The 15,646-nt window shown below is 48.5% G+C and overlaps 2 protein-coding genes across 3 annotated transcripts; both read left to right on the forward strand.

Moving 5' to 3' along the window:
• Positions 1–473: 473 nt before the first annotated feature.
• Positions 474–8,676, forward strand: LOC126991906 (transcription factor Sox-3-like). Of its 2 annotated transcripts, none has more exons than XM_050850557.1 (3): positions 474–687; positions 5,060–7,230; positions 7,368–8,676. In XM_050850557.1, exons 1-2 carry the CDS (start codon positions 574–576, stop codon positions 6,137–6,139), a joined length of 1,194 nt encoding a protein of 397 aa, XP_050706514.1. In that variant the 5' UTR covers positions 474–573; the 3' UTR covers positions 6,140–7,230; positions 7,368–8,676. The 2 variants fall into 2 exon arrangements, with proteins under 2 accessions (XP_050706514.1, XP_050706515.1); XM_050850558.1 differs by lacking the exon at positions 474–687 and adding an exon at positions 749–1,580.
• LOC126991905 (S-antigen protein-like) lies at positions 8,041–10,066 on the forward strand. The gene is made up of 2 exons (XM_050850556.1): positions 8,041–8,106; positions 9,716–10,066. The coding sequence occupies exons 1-2, from the start codon at positions 8,041–8,043 to the stop codon at positions 10,064–10,066; spliced, it is 417 nt and encodes a 138-aa protein (XP_050706513.1).
• The last annotated feature ends 5,580 nt before the right edge of the window (positions 10,067–15,646 follow it).

The raw sequence follows: 15,646 nt of genomic DNA on the forward strand, positions 1-15,646 counted from the left end.
CTGGGTGACGCACCTCCCTGCCAGCCCCGCTCTCGTCCACTGGGTTGGCGGGGCTGTGACAGGCAACCGAACTACCTAACGCTGCGCTGTAGGGCTCACTTGCGCCGATGCGCTACTTTCTGTCGTAGTGACATACACCATCCACCATCGTGCCAGTTTTGCAAATGTATAAATATATAAATAACACGAACTCTACCTTCGTTGATCAGCTACAGCATGCCAAGTATATGGCACCTCTGGCAACCCCAACCATTTACGTAAGTTTAGCAAGGGCATGATTTAACGAAAGTATATACTACGTGCATGAGCCTGCCTATCTGCGAAGTTACACTGACTGAAAATTTACCATACATACGAAAAATCATAAAAAACATACGAGAAAATAAGAGAAGTGGCGATACTCATCCAAGAGTGAGAAGGGGCGGAGCGTGTGACGTCACCGCCGTCACACATTAAAAGCATGGTGTGTTTACAACCGGGCTCAGTAGTGGATTTGCCGTGCACAGGGAAGGTCAGACATCTTGTGGGCTGCGAGAGTGACTTGTGAACTTGGCCTGTCAGCGCGACGGCAAAATGTTACCAAACGCGGTGTACGAACGGGTGCCGCTGCCCTCCACCCACACCACGGTCTTTGGATCCTTGCTGGTGAACGACAACTCCAACACGCCGTACTCCGATGCAACACAGGTAAGGAAAATCAACTTGTGGACTTAGTCTCTGGCAGCGGCCTGGCATGTGGCGAGGCAGCTGTTGCTTTCAGGGGTGTGGAGTCGGAGTCGGTAAAAATCTCCGACTCTGACTTCTTTACGATACGTGTGATGTTGTGACTTGGTGTGGTGTGGCGAGGTATGATTTGCCTACTTCAGAAGAGTGGAAGGGGGTGGAGTTGGTGGAGTCGGAGTCGCAACCTTAAAATTTTCTGGAGTGTGAGTCAGAATTTGTTTATAACCGACTCCACGCCTCTGGTTGCTTCTGCTGCCGCCACATACAGCCGTCAATCCCTTCCTCAGTTACCCTCGACTCGTGTGTTCCTGGCCTGGCCCGGTGGTCCTTCACGTGGCCTCTTATCCTCACGCTCCGTAACATTTTAGATTTGATGCGAGTCGCTTGTCCATGGGTCATTTCATCTCTGGTACAGCACGTCAGGGTGACATGCTATCATTACTTTCCACACGCATGGGAAAGTCGTCACGTTATCTTAGCATGAGCTTAAACCCTGTTATTAGTATGCCTGTATTTCTCATCATCAGGCATCTACCACCTGATTTATTTACCTTTTTGATTGATCAACAAGGAATAATTTAGAGTGCCTGTTTTTTCTCCTAAGCATTATGCTGACATTACGCCGTCTACTCATCCCACTGTCATGCATTCAGTTGATGTTTTGGAATCTTATGTGAGCTTTATAATTTTTCTATTTCATACTCTTGTAGCTATTTCGCGCGTCTCAGGCACACTGGACGATATTGAGGGGACTGTTGGTCACGAGGGCACGCGGCCGTGGTCTCACCTACATCATGTGCAAACTTGATCTGCTGATCTTATACTCCCGCTGTGATGCACGCCTCGTCTGACGGCTGGTGTGTGTGTGTGTGTGTGTGTGTGTGAGAGAGAGAGAGAGAGAGAGAGAGAGAGAGAGAGAGAGAGAGAGTTGGTGATGGGTCCAGATGTCACAGTCCTGTAAACAGTTAGGAAAGTGAGATGTTGTAGGTGACAACAACGGCGTCGAAAACTCCACACGTGATTCTCCATGTGATTAGGAACGGATGGCGTGATATAACATGCGTGGCCCAGGTGTTGGCGGCGGTGGGGGTGGTGGAGGTGGTAGCGCTGATAGGAAGGACAATAACTGCGTCTTGAAATATAACATACAGTGAACTGAGGTACTTGAAATGAGCGTTGCACTTGTGTCTAGTCACACACACACACAAAAAAAATCCTAATTTTAGTTTTTGCTGAGTACATCCCCTTCACATTTTGTTGTTGTTGTTAGTAATAAATAAAACAAAAAAATGAAATACTGACTCGCAACAGGGTCTGCAGCAGGACATGTGGTGGGCATCAGGGCCTGGCCGCTGTAGACAGGAAGGAGCCGTGTCATGTGGTGGTGACCAAAGTGTTTGACTCAAATAAGCGTGACGTATTGCCGTGGAGTGGCGGTAGAGGCGAGGGGTCCAGTGGACGGGTCAGCAGGTTGGTGACGGCGAGAAAGTGACAGCAGCAGAGGGTGTGTGTGTGTGTGTGTGTGTGTGTGTGTGTGTGTGTGTGTGTGTGTTGTACAATTATCACCTGCTATGACATAACCGAGTAGTTGTCATGATCTACACACACACACGAGAGAGAGAGAGAGAGAGAGAGAGAGAGGAGGTGAGAGTGTTATGAGGGTAAACCATCAGCACCGCGTACCGCTCTCAGCCCCGAAATCGACATAAACGACAACAACATGAGCGCGGGCGGCCAAGAGGTGGCAGACACACGCGGCCACGAGCACCAAGCCAGACCAAACCTCGCTTTATCGTTTTCCTTTTATTACTCCATCATCCCTCTAGCCCAGGGATAACTGATGGCATGGGGTGTAAGAGAAAGGATGTCCTACCCTCTTATCACCTAATCGCATCTGTACTTATTTGCGTAATCGATATGAGAGGGGATAAATCGATGCTGGGAAGGAAAATCGGCAATGATGACATGAAGAGCAACAGGAACCCAAGGGAGAGGAGGGAGGAGCTGGAGGAGGAGCGTCTGTGGTGATTATTGTTAGTATCTTGGGGAAGGGAGGAGGGATCAAGGGGGTGTAGGTCAGTAGGAAAGGGGATGTGGAGGATTGATCGACGGGGATTAGATCATTGTGTTACTTTCTACGGAGGAGGAAGGAAGTGCATTATACCAGCAAGAGAGAGAGAGAGAGAGTGTGCTGTATAAATAACATATCAGGGAAGCCCAGAATAAGCTGCCATGCATCCCACGTGACCCTGAGATAACTGGGGGACAACTGGCAGCCTCACCTTCTCATGCCTGACGGAGCATCATCTGGACATTAATATTTACACCTGCTTCTGCGCCTCCTACGTCACCCCCACCACTTCAAACTGCCATGTGTGTGTGTGTGTGTGTGTGTGTGTGTGTGTGTGTGTGAGAGAGAGAGAGAGAGAGAGAGAGAGAGAGAGAGAGAGAGTGCGTGTCAGTAGCACACACACTCACACTCTCTTGCATAACTTGAGTATTCTGAAGGTCATTAGTACCTTGCTGCTTAAGACAGGGGCGGGACACGTGCGTTGGAAGGTGTGGTGGTGGTGGTGGTGGTGGTGGTTCCTCCCCTTGGCACACATCACCACCACCACCACAGCCTCCCATGCCTACCAACACCACCTTGCTAGCATAACAAAAACAACTTTCCCGCAAGCATTTCCTGACAACACTACCACGTCTATAAAAGGACACACATACAGTACAGGGTCAAAACTTTTATCACAGCCCTTCACCTCACCAACGAGACCACAAACAAAAACAACACTTCCTTCCTCTCAGCACTTCCCAGGCGTCTGTCACTGGTCATACTCTATCTTGTTTGTGTTTTTATATTTGTAGTACCGCCTTTTTTCCTCCTTGTCATGGTCGCTGCATCAGGTTCTTCCCCCTAGCAACACCACCATAACATCAGCGGGAGGGAGGGGGAGGGGGTGCAGGGTGACGGGTTGGGGTGGTGGTGAGGGAGAGAAGGTGGGGGTAGGGTATTGCCTGCCTGCCACCCAAGGTCTCTCTCTCTCTCTCTCTCTCTCTCTCTCTCTCTCTCTCTCTCTCTCTCTCTCTCGTTGTCTGCGTTCATTTCGGCATCTTCATTTTCTCCATCATTACTACCACCACCACCACCCTCACCACCACCACCGGGCAGGAGAAATCCCACTAGTCATACTTCAACGTGCTAAAATCAGACCTTATTTTGCTTCACTTCACTGCTCGTAGGTAAACACGCCGTCCCTTGTGTGTGTGTCTGTGTGTGTGTGTGTGTGTGTGTGTACGCGCTATGGAAGCCAGGGTGACGAGTTTTGATCGAAGCGCTAGTTTAGCCCCGGGCGTCGTGTCGTGGGGGAAGAGGAGGGGGGGCATGGGAGAGTCGCGGGGGTGGGGGTTGCGGGGGGTTTGGGAAAAGGGAGAAGGGGGTGTGGTAGGGAGGTGGGTAGGGTGGAGCGTGGCGTAATGACGTTTTTGTGGTGTGAGGCGCTAACACCAGCTCAGCATGTGGCCTGGGAGAGGAAGGGGGAGGAGGGGAGAGAAGCAGGGGAAAAGGATGGTAGGGTAGCACGTTATTGGGCCTGGGAACTAGTGGGTGGGATGGCCAGGGTTGGGGGGTGGGTAGGGGTTACAGTAGAAAGGAAGAGAGAGGAGGAAGGGGGAAGCATTGAGGGAGTATATCATTAGCCTTTCCCTCCCTCTCCCTCTTTCTCTCTCCCTTCACCTAGTCACCTCCACGACTCACATATCATCTGGTACACTTTTTATCACTGTTTGCCATCACATTACCTGCGTGCGGGACAACATTCTTACCGCACCTAGGCCCGGGCACACAGGTTCGTTGAAATGTATGGCTGTATTAGGGTGTATTATGTATGTAAGTGGTGTGTCGCTCCTCGGGAATGTACGTGCACCCATCACCCTAATGACGGCCTTCCAGACCCTTGCGAGGCCTGGTTACTCGGCCTCGTTTCCTTGTCGAGGTTGAGAGAGAGAGAGAGAGAGAGAGAGAGAGAGAGAGAGAGAGAGAGAGAGAGAGAGAGAGCTAGTGTGAATGAGTTTGGTTGTTTGTGGATGCGTGAATGTGCACAAGTGTCCGTACTTCCCATTAACACACACACACACACACACACCTCGCTTCCTCGTAACATGACTACATCATAATCCTCGCCTTCCACAAGACACTTCATAGAAACGGCTTTATTTTGTCGTTCTATGCGCAGCTTTTTTTATGTTTTAAGTTCATTCTTCTCCCAAGCTGTCCATTGATACTCAACACAGCTTTTTGTTAACGTGGCTTACATGTTTGTTTTCTCTCTCTTTCCAGACTAAGAAGCACCCGCCCAACCACATCAAGCGGCCCATGAACGCCTTCATGGTGTGGTCGCAGATGGAGCGGAGAGAGATCATAAAGTTTGCCCCTGACATGCACAACGCCGAGATCTCCAAGCAACTGGGCCGCCGCTGGAAGATGCTGACGGAGGAGCAGCGGCGACCGTACCGGGAGGAAGCTGAACGCCTCAAGCAACTGCACAACCGGGAATACCCCAACTACAAGTACCGCCCACGCAAGAAGGGTCAGAAGGCCCAGCTCAAGGGCGTGTCCGAGAAGGGTGGCGGAAAGGTTGTCAAGGCCAAAGATCACAACAGTGGAAAGGACCGAATCAAGAACGTTGTGAACGTGACCAGCAACACCCACATCACCCACACACAGGGCCTTGACGTCGACCACAACAAACTAGGCATCAAAATCACCATTGATGACGACTTCAAAAGAACCCACAGAATGCCACAGAGCAGGATCATGACATTGACGCCACACTCTCCTCCCGAGGTACCTGCCAGCCCCCCTTGCGAGCTGCCAGACTCTCCTGAGAGTGCCTCAATGTACGAAGACCAACCGGCCTTCAACTACAGCCCTTCCGTCACCGGTCTGTATCACTCAACGAGCGCGTCAACTGCCACCAACACTCCACCCAGCTTCTCCCTCCTCAGTCACACAGCGTCCGGCCCCGTCACGGTCACCAGTCCAAGCATTATCAAGCAGGAGCCGGAGGACCCGCTGTACGAGGCGGTGTACACGCCCCAGAGCCTCGCCTCACCTGGCCTCAGCTCACCCAACAGCGAGTTCTCCACGCCCACTCACATCAAGACGGAGATCAAGACCGACTGCCACAGTCCCAACGAGCTGCAGACGGAGCACGCGACGCTTGATGATCTGTACAACATCACGGACTTCATCCCCATTTCGGACATGAAAGTCGACCTTGAATCCATAGATCCTGACATCGACTTCGACGCCGTCAGCACCAGTTCGGGATCCCACTTCGACTTCTCCAGCGTGGCCGACGATACCGATCCTCTGTTGTGTGACACATGGATCTGCGGCCGAAATTTCTTGCCGTAAGAGCTGCCACAGGCACTTCATTAAAGAGTGCTTGCTCTTTGTTCACCTTTCGTGTCGGCAACGAAAGCCAAAACTTTTGAATCATCTGTCCAGCATAGATTTTAATGTAACCTAGTGAAGACAAAATAGTATTGTACACGAGAAAGAGACTTGTTGGACGGGACCAAAACCAAACTAAATAATCTACATAACAAATAATGACAGTCCTACCATGCTTTCAAAACCTCCATAACGGTGCCAGTGCCTTCAACCATTGCTTCTTAGGACTTTCAAATTACAGGACCAACCCGAGACACCAGCCGCTGTGAACCAAGACAGTCTCATCCATGAAGAAAGACAGTGCACAAAAATCAACTCGGTGATGCATTATATATATATATATATATATATATATATATATATATATATATATATATATATATATATATATATATATATATATATATATATATATATATATATATATTCCCTCCACAAGCCTCATTGGTCATCCATTGTACATATATACATATGAATGAAAACTCTGGTTCTGTTACTCTCGTGAAAGATCGAACGTTCGTCTGTCTGGGTGCAAGTCAATGATGGAACTGTGAATATTAGAGGCTTACTGTGATGCTTTCTCCTTCGTGGTGTGTAGAGGAGGGGGAGGAAGACGCTCGAATGAGGAAGTTAATGAAGAGACTCACTGAACGTCTTGCGGCTTTAACAAATTATATATCTATATAAATACAATGATAAAATACAAAAAAAAATATCGGATGCAGGAGAAGCATTGTGTATATTTCTCAATACTGGTGACAAAGGATCGACAAGTATCAAGAAGGTTTAGGAGTGAGGACTGCCCGACGTCTTGCCAGCCCCGACGAGAGGAGCTTCGCCCCCCCCCCACCAGCCCCATCCTTCCTGGGGGCTGACAGCTGGCCGCCCCTGTCCTCTGCTCACCGCGCGCCCTGCCAACAGCACGGAAGGAGAGCAGGCGGCCTGGCAGAGGGCGAACCGAGGCAGGTGCGAGGGGAAGAGGGAGGCAGGTGTCCCGGAAGCTCTGCCATCACCTGAGTACCTGAGGGGACCACATCGAGGTGACTGTGCAGGTGAGTTTTCAATTACCATTTTCGCTAATGAGGTACAATATTGCTCATACATTATCCTTCACCCTTGTATTACACGACGACGGAGTCTGTAGATTTTTTATTCGTTACTCTCACGTCTCCCTCTCTGTCTCCCTCAGATCTGCCAGAACGAACCCTGCGGAACTCCCGGGAAACCAGCGGTGCCATGAGGGACCCACCTCTCTGCCGACCCCTTCTCCCCTGCACCCCTTCTTCCGTCTGTGGGCGCCGCGGGCATTGGGCAGCGTGCGAGTAACGTCTTTAGTGCATTAAGCCAATTACAGGAGCAGTTCAGTGGCGTCCACCTCTTACCTTTCTGCAAATAAATAATCTGTAGTTTCCTAAGTATTTATATTGTTATGAGAAGTATATATTACCGCTATGAGTTATAGGCAAGAGCTGCAAGTTGTTAACGTGGCCGCCGAGGGTTTGTACTTAGCCGACGACGACGCTGGACTCGCTCCCGCCCCACCCACCACCCACACCCACCCGATTCCCGGCGCCGCCACGCGGGGCGCCGAGACAAAGCAACAAATGGCAGTTTTTCTTTGTTTGTTTTTGAATTCTAGTCAGTTCAACAAATATTACTATGTACAGTAATACTACGTGAACCATCTCCTCTGCTGGATGTTTCACTTTTTTTTTTAATAATTTGATGCTTTTTATTTAATATCCAGTTTTATGTTTACCCGTTCAAAGTTTATGGAAAATTTTTGAATCGGTGGAAGGATTTTTTTTTTTTTCGTGTGTTCAGACTTTGGCTAATAAAATGTTGCTCAAGCAGTGTACCGCATGGCCGAGTGTACCTTCGGGGACACTGTACCTCTGAGGAGCACTGTGCGCGCCGGAGGAACCTGTGTAATTCTAGCACCTCTACCCCGGGAAACCGTTTATCCTTGGGGAACATTACCCCAGGGAAACATTTGTACATTGGGGAACGTTGATGTACCTTTTAAGAGCATTTGGTACCCCAGGATGCACTCTGTATACCATAGGGGAGCACTTACCCCTGTGGTAGCACCGTGCACCCTGGGGGAGGGTGTGTGTGTGTACCTCGCGCCGCACAGTGCACCGGCAGAACAAGCTGCAAGAAGGTTCATCCCGTCAGAGGTTTTTCACAAATGATCTCAAGCTTCAGCGAATCCCAACCCATCTGAACAGTGTCTTATTTGTGCATTACCATTACTTTTTGTTTTGTTCTCTTGGCTCTGCCCTCTTTCTTTCCTTCTACTCGATATCTATTATTATATTATTGATCATATTTTGTACAGAGTGTTATAATGAGATATTCCTTGTACAGTTAAACTTTATGGCATTTCTCCGATATTGGAAGTTTTATATATTTTGTAGTGTAGTGCTCGCCTCCCCAAGTCAGGGGTTGGCTGGCTGGTGGGAGAAACAAATACATTTTTGTATGTTTCAAGTGAATGCTTGTTTGTGTGCCATCCTTCGCCTCTACTCCCCTGATACTCCTCGGGGTTCACTGTCTTGCTCTTATCACTGATCACATGTTACAAAGTCATCGTAAAGGAAGGAAAACAGGTAACGGTTCTAAAGAATGACTAATACATTACTGAAAAAAATGGCAATAATAGCCAAAAACAATAACAATAAGATGAAGAGCAATGAATTAGAGGTAAACGGAATTCTTGGAAGAACACCAAAGAAGAAACATCGTAGAAAGAAAAAAAAAAAGAGGACAGCGGCACGGAGGCGGGGTGACTCAGCTCAGCCAACCAGCCCTCCCGCTCACCCACCACCGCGTCACCCAGCCAACCAGCCCCCAGCCCACCTTGACAAAAACTAACCAATACACATTGCTTGTTTCTTATTTTTTTCTTTAATTTTCTGAGATATCACAATAAGTCAAATAGCTACGAAGATATGTTTTTTTTTTTTTTTTTTTTTTAAGGATGAATACAGACGAACAGGTAAATAGATGGACAGACAAAAAAATAAAAGGAGTTACGTTTTAGAGATAGATGAATAAACAGTGACAGGTAAATAGATGGGATAAGTACAGAGAGAGAGAGAGAGAGAGAGAGAGAGAGAGAGAGAGAGAGAGAGAGAGAGAGAGAGAGAGAGAGAGAGAGAGAGAGAGAGAGAGAGAGAGAGAGATCCAACCATTTTAGTCACAAACATACACGGAAAAACTGTGTGTGTGTGTGTGTGCGTTCCAAGTTCCAAACGAGGAGGGTACTGGCTGGCGATATCGAGTCAGGAACGTGATTATAACATGGTGAATGAATGAGACACACACACACACACACACACACACTTTTCCTTGAACAGCGCCACACAGAGGAGGACACGACATCACAAAGGACGACAAGAACGACCAGGAGGTAATGAAGTGACAGACTGTGAGGCGCCCACGAAGACCACCATCGAGGGACGCTTCAGGCTGCAGTGAGGTAAGGGTGTGGGTGTGGACGGTGAAAAGGGTGAGGGTGTGGATGGTAAGAAGGGTGAGGGTGTGGATGGTAAAAAGGGTGAGGGTGTGGATGGTAAAAAGGGTGAGGGTGTGGATGATAAAAAGGGTGAGGGTGTGGATGGTAAAAAGGGTGAGGGTATGGATGGTAAGCAGGGTGAGGGTGTGGAGGCTAGGGAGGGTGAAGGTGTGGACGGTGAAAAGGGTGAGGGTATGGATGGTAAGCAGGGTGAGGGTGTGGAGGCTAGGGAGGGTGAAGGTGTGGACGGTGAAAAGGGTGAGGGTATGGATGGTAAGCAGGGTGAGGGTGTGGAGGCTAGGGAGGGTGAAGGTGTGGACGGTGAAAAGGGTGAGGGTATGGATGGTAAGAAGGGTGAGGGTGAATAGGGTGTGGGTATGAATGGTAAGAAGGGTGAGGGTGGGGACGCAGAGAAGGGGTGGGAAAGGCCCTCTCACAAAGTTTCCGGATTACGGCGTCACATGATTTCCTGCAGTAATTGCAGCACATCGAGTTGCGTCAGTTTCGGTTCGCATGATGAAATGATTCAATATTTTCCCAATTGAGTGTGCAGCATTGCATTGTATTTTTTTTTTTTTTTTTTTATTTATTTTTTTTTTTTTTACATCCCCGCCTATAGCGCCGGTATGCTTTCTTCAGGGGCCAGATGGTCGGCCCAAGCCCGTCGTGGTGCAGGCATTTTTTCTAATATTGGCGCCAGTTATGCTCGGCTCATGCTGCCCCCCGGAACTCATTCTTGATACACTGGACGGTTTCTTCTAGAGTCCGGGTTGATGGGTGGTCTTCTGGACAGCATGTGGGTAGTTAGGCCACTCGGCGGTGACTGAAAGATCCCAGGTGGTAACGTGGGGATTCGAACCGACGTTGTCCATGGCGTGGTGAATGTGAGCCCAGCACGCTAACCACTCAGCCACCGCCTACCCTATGTATAAGTATAAGTAATTATAGGTATGTGCTTTTATTCTCCCCATTAGTTAGTTAGTACTACCTGTAAGTCTTGGATGTACACACTGGTTATCGCTCATGTCATATAGTGAAGAAACTGCACAAAGCGGTATCAAATACTTACTCTGAACTCAGTCGTTATGTTCCTCTATCAGACACTCCTCAAAGGTATAACGACATTCTTGCTAAGCTTAGGTCAAGTAACAAGGAGAAGCTTAGTCCAGAATCTATGCAGAAGGAAATTAATTAGCGACCTTATCATGTTCCTCATAATATTAATACTTCTCAAGGACGAAAAATAACTCACCAAACACTCCTGCTCAGTCTAGAGCAAGACAAAGCAAAGTTTAGTCAAGAAGCCATACTATAAGATGTCAATTCTTCACCCATATTCTGGCTATCAGGTTCTTTATATCACACTCCCTAAATATTAAGGAGCGTCAGCAAACATTCCTGTTCAGTCTAGGTCAAGAAATAAGATAGAGTTTAGTCAAGAAACTGTACCACAAGATAATATTTACTTCTATTCTGATGACCAGGTTTTCTCTCTTTGACACGGAAACTTCCCAAGAACATACCAAGGCCGCATTTCCTCTCAGGCTAGGCCAAGATATCAGGCAGAGTTTAGGCAAGAAACTGTACCATACGATATCATTAACTTCTATTACATTGACAAGGTTCTTTGACAATAAAACTTTCCAAGGCAAGAAAACAAGACGGTCACAGTCCCTCTCAGGCAAGGTCAAGCAAGAAATCAGACATAGTTTAGTCAAGTAACTGTATCATATCATTCACTCCTTCTCCGATGACTAGGTTCTAATTGACACGGAAACTCCCCAGGAACACAACATGACCACGGTCCCTCTCATGCTAGGTCAAGAGATAACGCTAAGCCGCCACACGCCCCGCCTCGTGACTCGGCCAAATCTGTTTTAGTAGCTTTCCACGCCTGACGAACACCTTATCGCGCCTGTCACCTGGCCCACCGTACCCTTGCCGCCACCTGGCCAATCAGACGCCCCCGATATCACCTCACAAATCATGCCCGCCGCCCATTATCCCGCAGGTAACCATCTGCCTAATGACGACTGAACCTTAGGGAGCAGTTTGTCTTCTTAAATCACGACCCTCACAGACTGCACACCACCTTCGTACACATATCCGGCCACGCTCACTCATTCACCGACTCAATTACTCACTCACTCACATATTTACTTATTCACTCACTCACCGGTTAAATTTTCCACTTACTTATTTACATAATCATTCACCCACTCCCCGGCTCAATTACTCACTCACAAATTCATTTACTTACTCATTCCTCACTTCTTGGTTATATTGTTCACTCACTCATTCGCCCACTCATTCGCTGGCACGTTTACCCACTCACGCACTCACTCAACTCACTGACACGCACTCACTCTGCCCCACTCACTCAACCCTACTCACTGACACACTCACTCACACTCACTCACTCACTCACTTCCTCACTCTCACTCGCTCATTCCCCAAGTGTCTGAGTCTTGGAGTCCTGCGAATGAGGGTAAATGTGCGTGTGAAATTCGAGATTAAGTCATTAATTTCTCCTTCGGGAACACACGCGCGTGGAGTGGGCGGCGGGTGACCTTGCAGCGTGTTTAATGCGAGTGGAGTCTGAAAGGGCGTGAGAGGAGAGGTGTATTACGGCAGGAGTGAATGGGCGTGGAGTGTTTAAAAAGTTGGTGTGTAGGAGAGTGTGTAAAGTGGAGGTAAGTAAGGACGCAAACAGGTGAGAAATCCAGTATGCATCTTGAAGCCGTTGGTGGAGAAAGAAGCAAGTAGGAGAAAAATGGAGGTCAGAAGGAAGTTGGGAGGGAGGAAAGCCCTTTGAAGAATAAGGAGGGAAGGAGGAGAAAAGCGAAGGAAGGAAAGAAAGGAAGGAAAGGAGGCATGAAAAAGGAACGCCACTGAAAAGAAAGAGACAAATACAAGAAAAATGAACGGAAGAACGGGAGGTAGAGGAGGAAGAAAGAAGCAAGCAAAATAAACCAAGGGAGGGAGAGAAGGAGGGAGGGAAGTTACCTAATGGAGACCAAGATACTGAAGTAGGAAAAGACGAAGAGGGAGGGAGGGACGAGGGGTAGAGGCAGGAACGGCATTGTTAAGAAAAAGATATATACAAAAAGACAACGAAAGGAAGAACGGAAGGCAGGAGGGAGGTAGACCAGTGGAGAAGAAAGGAACAAATAGAGGAAACGGGGGGAAGGAGGGAAGGAAGTCAACAAATGGAGAGCAGGGAAATGAAATAAGAAAAAACAGATGAGGGAATACGGAAGCTAGGAACGGATAGAGGGAGGGAGGGAGGGAGGAACGAGGAATAGAGAGAGGAACGGCACTACGAAGGAAAAGACAAATACATGAAAGAGAGGAAAGGAAGAACGGAAAGTAGGAGGGAAGTAGAAGAAAAAGATAAGGAAAGGAAACGGAGGGAAGGAGAGGAGGGTGGAGGGAAGTTACCTAATGGAGAACATGATATTGAAGTGGGAAAAACGATGAGGTAATACGGAAGAGAGGGAGGGAGGGAGGGAGGGAAGCCACCACGAGTAATATTATCAATTGGACACTCAAGAGCAGCCATGGGGTCAGGGCTCCTCATGAAGTGAAGGGAAGTGAATTGATGTCGTGTTTTCCTCAGTAAGACATCATACGCGGGGCTTCGTGAGATCGATCGCCCCATTACTGTGCACTTCCTGTTGCTTTCATCTTGAGTTTTTCTTTTATGCTTCGAGAAAAATCCTACTTTATGTTTTTAGGTTTTTGTTTTAATGATTATCGACATTATGAGCCTTGTGCGTGCTGACCAAAGAGATTTCACAAGCACACACACACACACACACACACACACACACACACACATTAAAACGCACGCACACGGCCGACTCCAAATTGACATCGATCTTGTAATTCATCTTTCTCTCCTAATTCAACACTAAACTTTCGCCTTCTTTTCGCTCCCTTCGCTCTCTCCCCATATTCGTCTTCCTCCTCCTCCTCCTCCTCCTCCTCTTACTCTCCGTCTCAGCAAAGTGAAGTCTTCATTCTCGTTCGTTCAGTAATTAGGAATTTCTTTTGACTTATCGCTCTGGGAAGGAGGAAAATGGACACTAATAGCGAGTAATTAAGGAGCAGTAGGTCAAGAGTGAGCAAAGGCACGTCTCAGGAGGAGGAGGAGGAGGAGCAGGAGGAGAGGGAGAAGAGCGAGGAGGAGAGGGAGGAGGAGCAAGAAAAGATGGATGAGAAGTGCAGTTAGTGGTAAAAGTAATTGTATTTTGTGGGTTGGTGTACGTGTGTGTGTGTGTTTGTGTGTGTGTGTGTGTGTGTGTGTGTGTCCCCTTTCTTTAGCATCGTCCACTTCTTAATCGGCTGCCTCTTTTCTCTCTCTTCTCAAGCTTCCCGCAGGTCAGTTTCATGCTGAGCTGATTATGCCAGAGAGTTTTTTCTTCCTCCAACATGTCCGTCCCTCAGGCCCTCCAGCACGCACCGTTGAGGATAAAGAAGAGACAGACAGACAGGCACAGACGGACAGAGAAAAAATCATGCACACACACGCACACACATACACACACATACACGTAGTAACATGCTTTTTCATCACCCGGAATCATTTTCATTGCCACCCTCGCTGTCATTTTACACAACGAATCTGACAGGCGCAGGAAAACGATGAAGAAAAATTTATGCTGCCTATGATCAGTGCCTCGCCATGACCCTGTTTCGTCGTGACAGTACAGCGGCGGCTCATCCCTCCTTTGCATAACAGTGGACTCGCTCTCCTCAGACCCTAAAGCAATTCCTCACACAGGCTCTTCCTCAACACGCCGAGACTGGGGCACCGTAAGAACTAAGAACCATAACCTTCGTACCTAACCTGCCTATCTAGTTACACACCCACCCACACACACACACACACACACCTCGTCCCAGAACCTAAGAACAAACCCTTTTAGAGAGCACGCCCATAGATACGCCTCCTAACGCTATTCTCTCGCAGTCATCCCCCCGCGCAGGCCAGTTCACAGATCACGTCTTCCTTTGACGGACTCCGATCCTCCTCGTCCCCCACTTAGCGCACGCATATTTCTTCTGTAGAAAGATAAACACAACTGGTTCGCACGTTCTGGTCTCTTTATGGGTCTCCTACAATAGCTCTTTGTAGTTTCTTAATGAAGAGAGGGAGTGAGGAAGGGATGGAGGGAGGGATTTACGGAGAGATGGGAGGTAGACCGTCATGCCTTTCCTCTCCTTTTGTTCCTCCTCTCCCTCGCCGGACCCGTCGTGGATGTGACGCAGTTCACTGACAAGACGCAGCGTGTTGCTCACTCTTTACGTGTATTACTTTCCTGTTTAACTTCTCGATCCATGCTTCGTTTGGGTTCACAGGACTCGCCCCAGCGACTTGGCGGCCTTGGGTTACCATTTATATCTCTAACAGGCTCATTTGTATTGATAAAAGGAAGGGAATTCAAGGCACAGTGCCAAAGTAAGAATCACATTAGCTTCCTGAAGACGGTTATTTAGGCTTATCTCCTCGTTGACATGCACACGACGCTCGCCGCACGCTAGGAATCGGACCCGCAGCGAACATGACAGGTGATCGGGGCCGCACCTGAGGCGGAGAGAGACCAAACATTGCAACTATTTACGAAACATTTACCCGCGAGCTGAGGTGCGTCGGGCCGGCTGTTGTGGGTTGGGGGTCCATTATCGAGGCCACGAGGCAGTAAATCCGTGTTCTAATACCGCACTGACTGACCTTCGGCGGGAGCAGGTGAGGTGAGTACGGGAAGCGTGGGTGGGGGCGGAGGCTGCCGGGGAGGGGGGAGGGAAGACGGGGGAGGAGGGAGAGGGGACGGAGGCGGAAGAGGAGATGGAGGAAGAGGATGAAACGGAGGAAAATAAGTGAAAATAGGAAGGTGGAGGGTGGAAACAAGGAATGAGGAAAACAAACAGAAAAAGGAGAGGAG

The sequence above is a fragment of the Eriocheir sinensis genome, unplaced genomic scaffold (genome assembly GCF_024679095.1).
Source record: "Eriocheir sinensis breed Jianghai 21 unplaced genomic scaffold, ASM2467909v1 Scaffold360, whole genome shotgun sequence".
NCBI classification, from domain to species: domain Eukaryota; kingdom Metazoa; phylum Arthropoda; class Malacostraca; order Decapoda; family Varunidae; genus Eriocheir; species Eriocheir sinensis.

Excerpts from the sequence above, each read along its gene's own strand:
- LOC126991906 (XM_050850557.1), top strand. The coding sequence starts at position 574 with ATGTTACCAAACGCGGTGTACGAACGGGTGCCGCTGCCCTCCACCCAC. Across the intron at positions 688-5,059 it reads CGTACTCCGATGCAACACAG|ACTAAGAAGCACCCGCCCAA; the intron begins GTAAGGAAAATC and ends CTCTCTTTCCAG.
- LOC126991905 (XM_050850556.1), top strand. The coding sequence starts at position 8,041 with ATGGCCGAGTGTACCTTCGGGGACACTGTACCTCTGAGGAGCACTGTG. Across the intron at positions 8,107-9,715 it reads TGCGCGCCGGAGGAACCTGT|GGTGAGGGTGTGGATGGTAA; the intron begins GTAATTCTAGCA and ends GATGGTAAGAAG.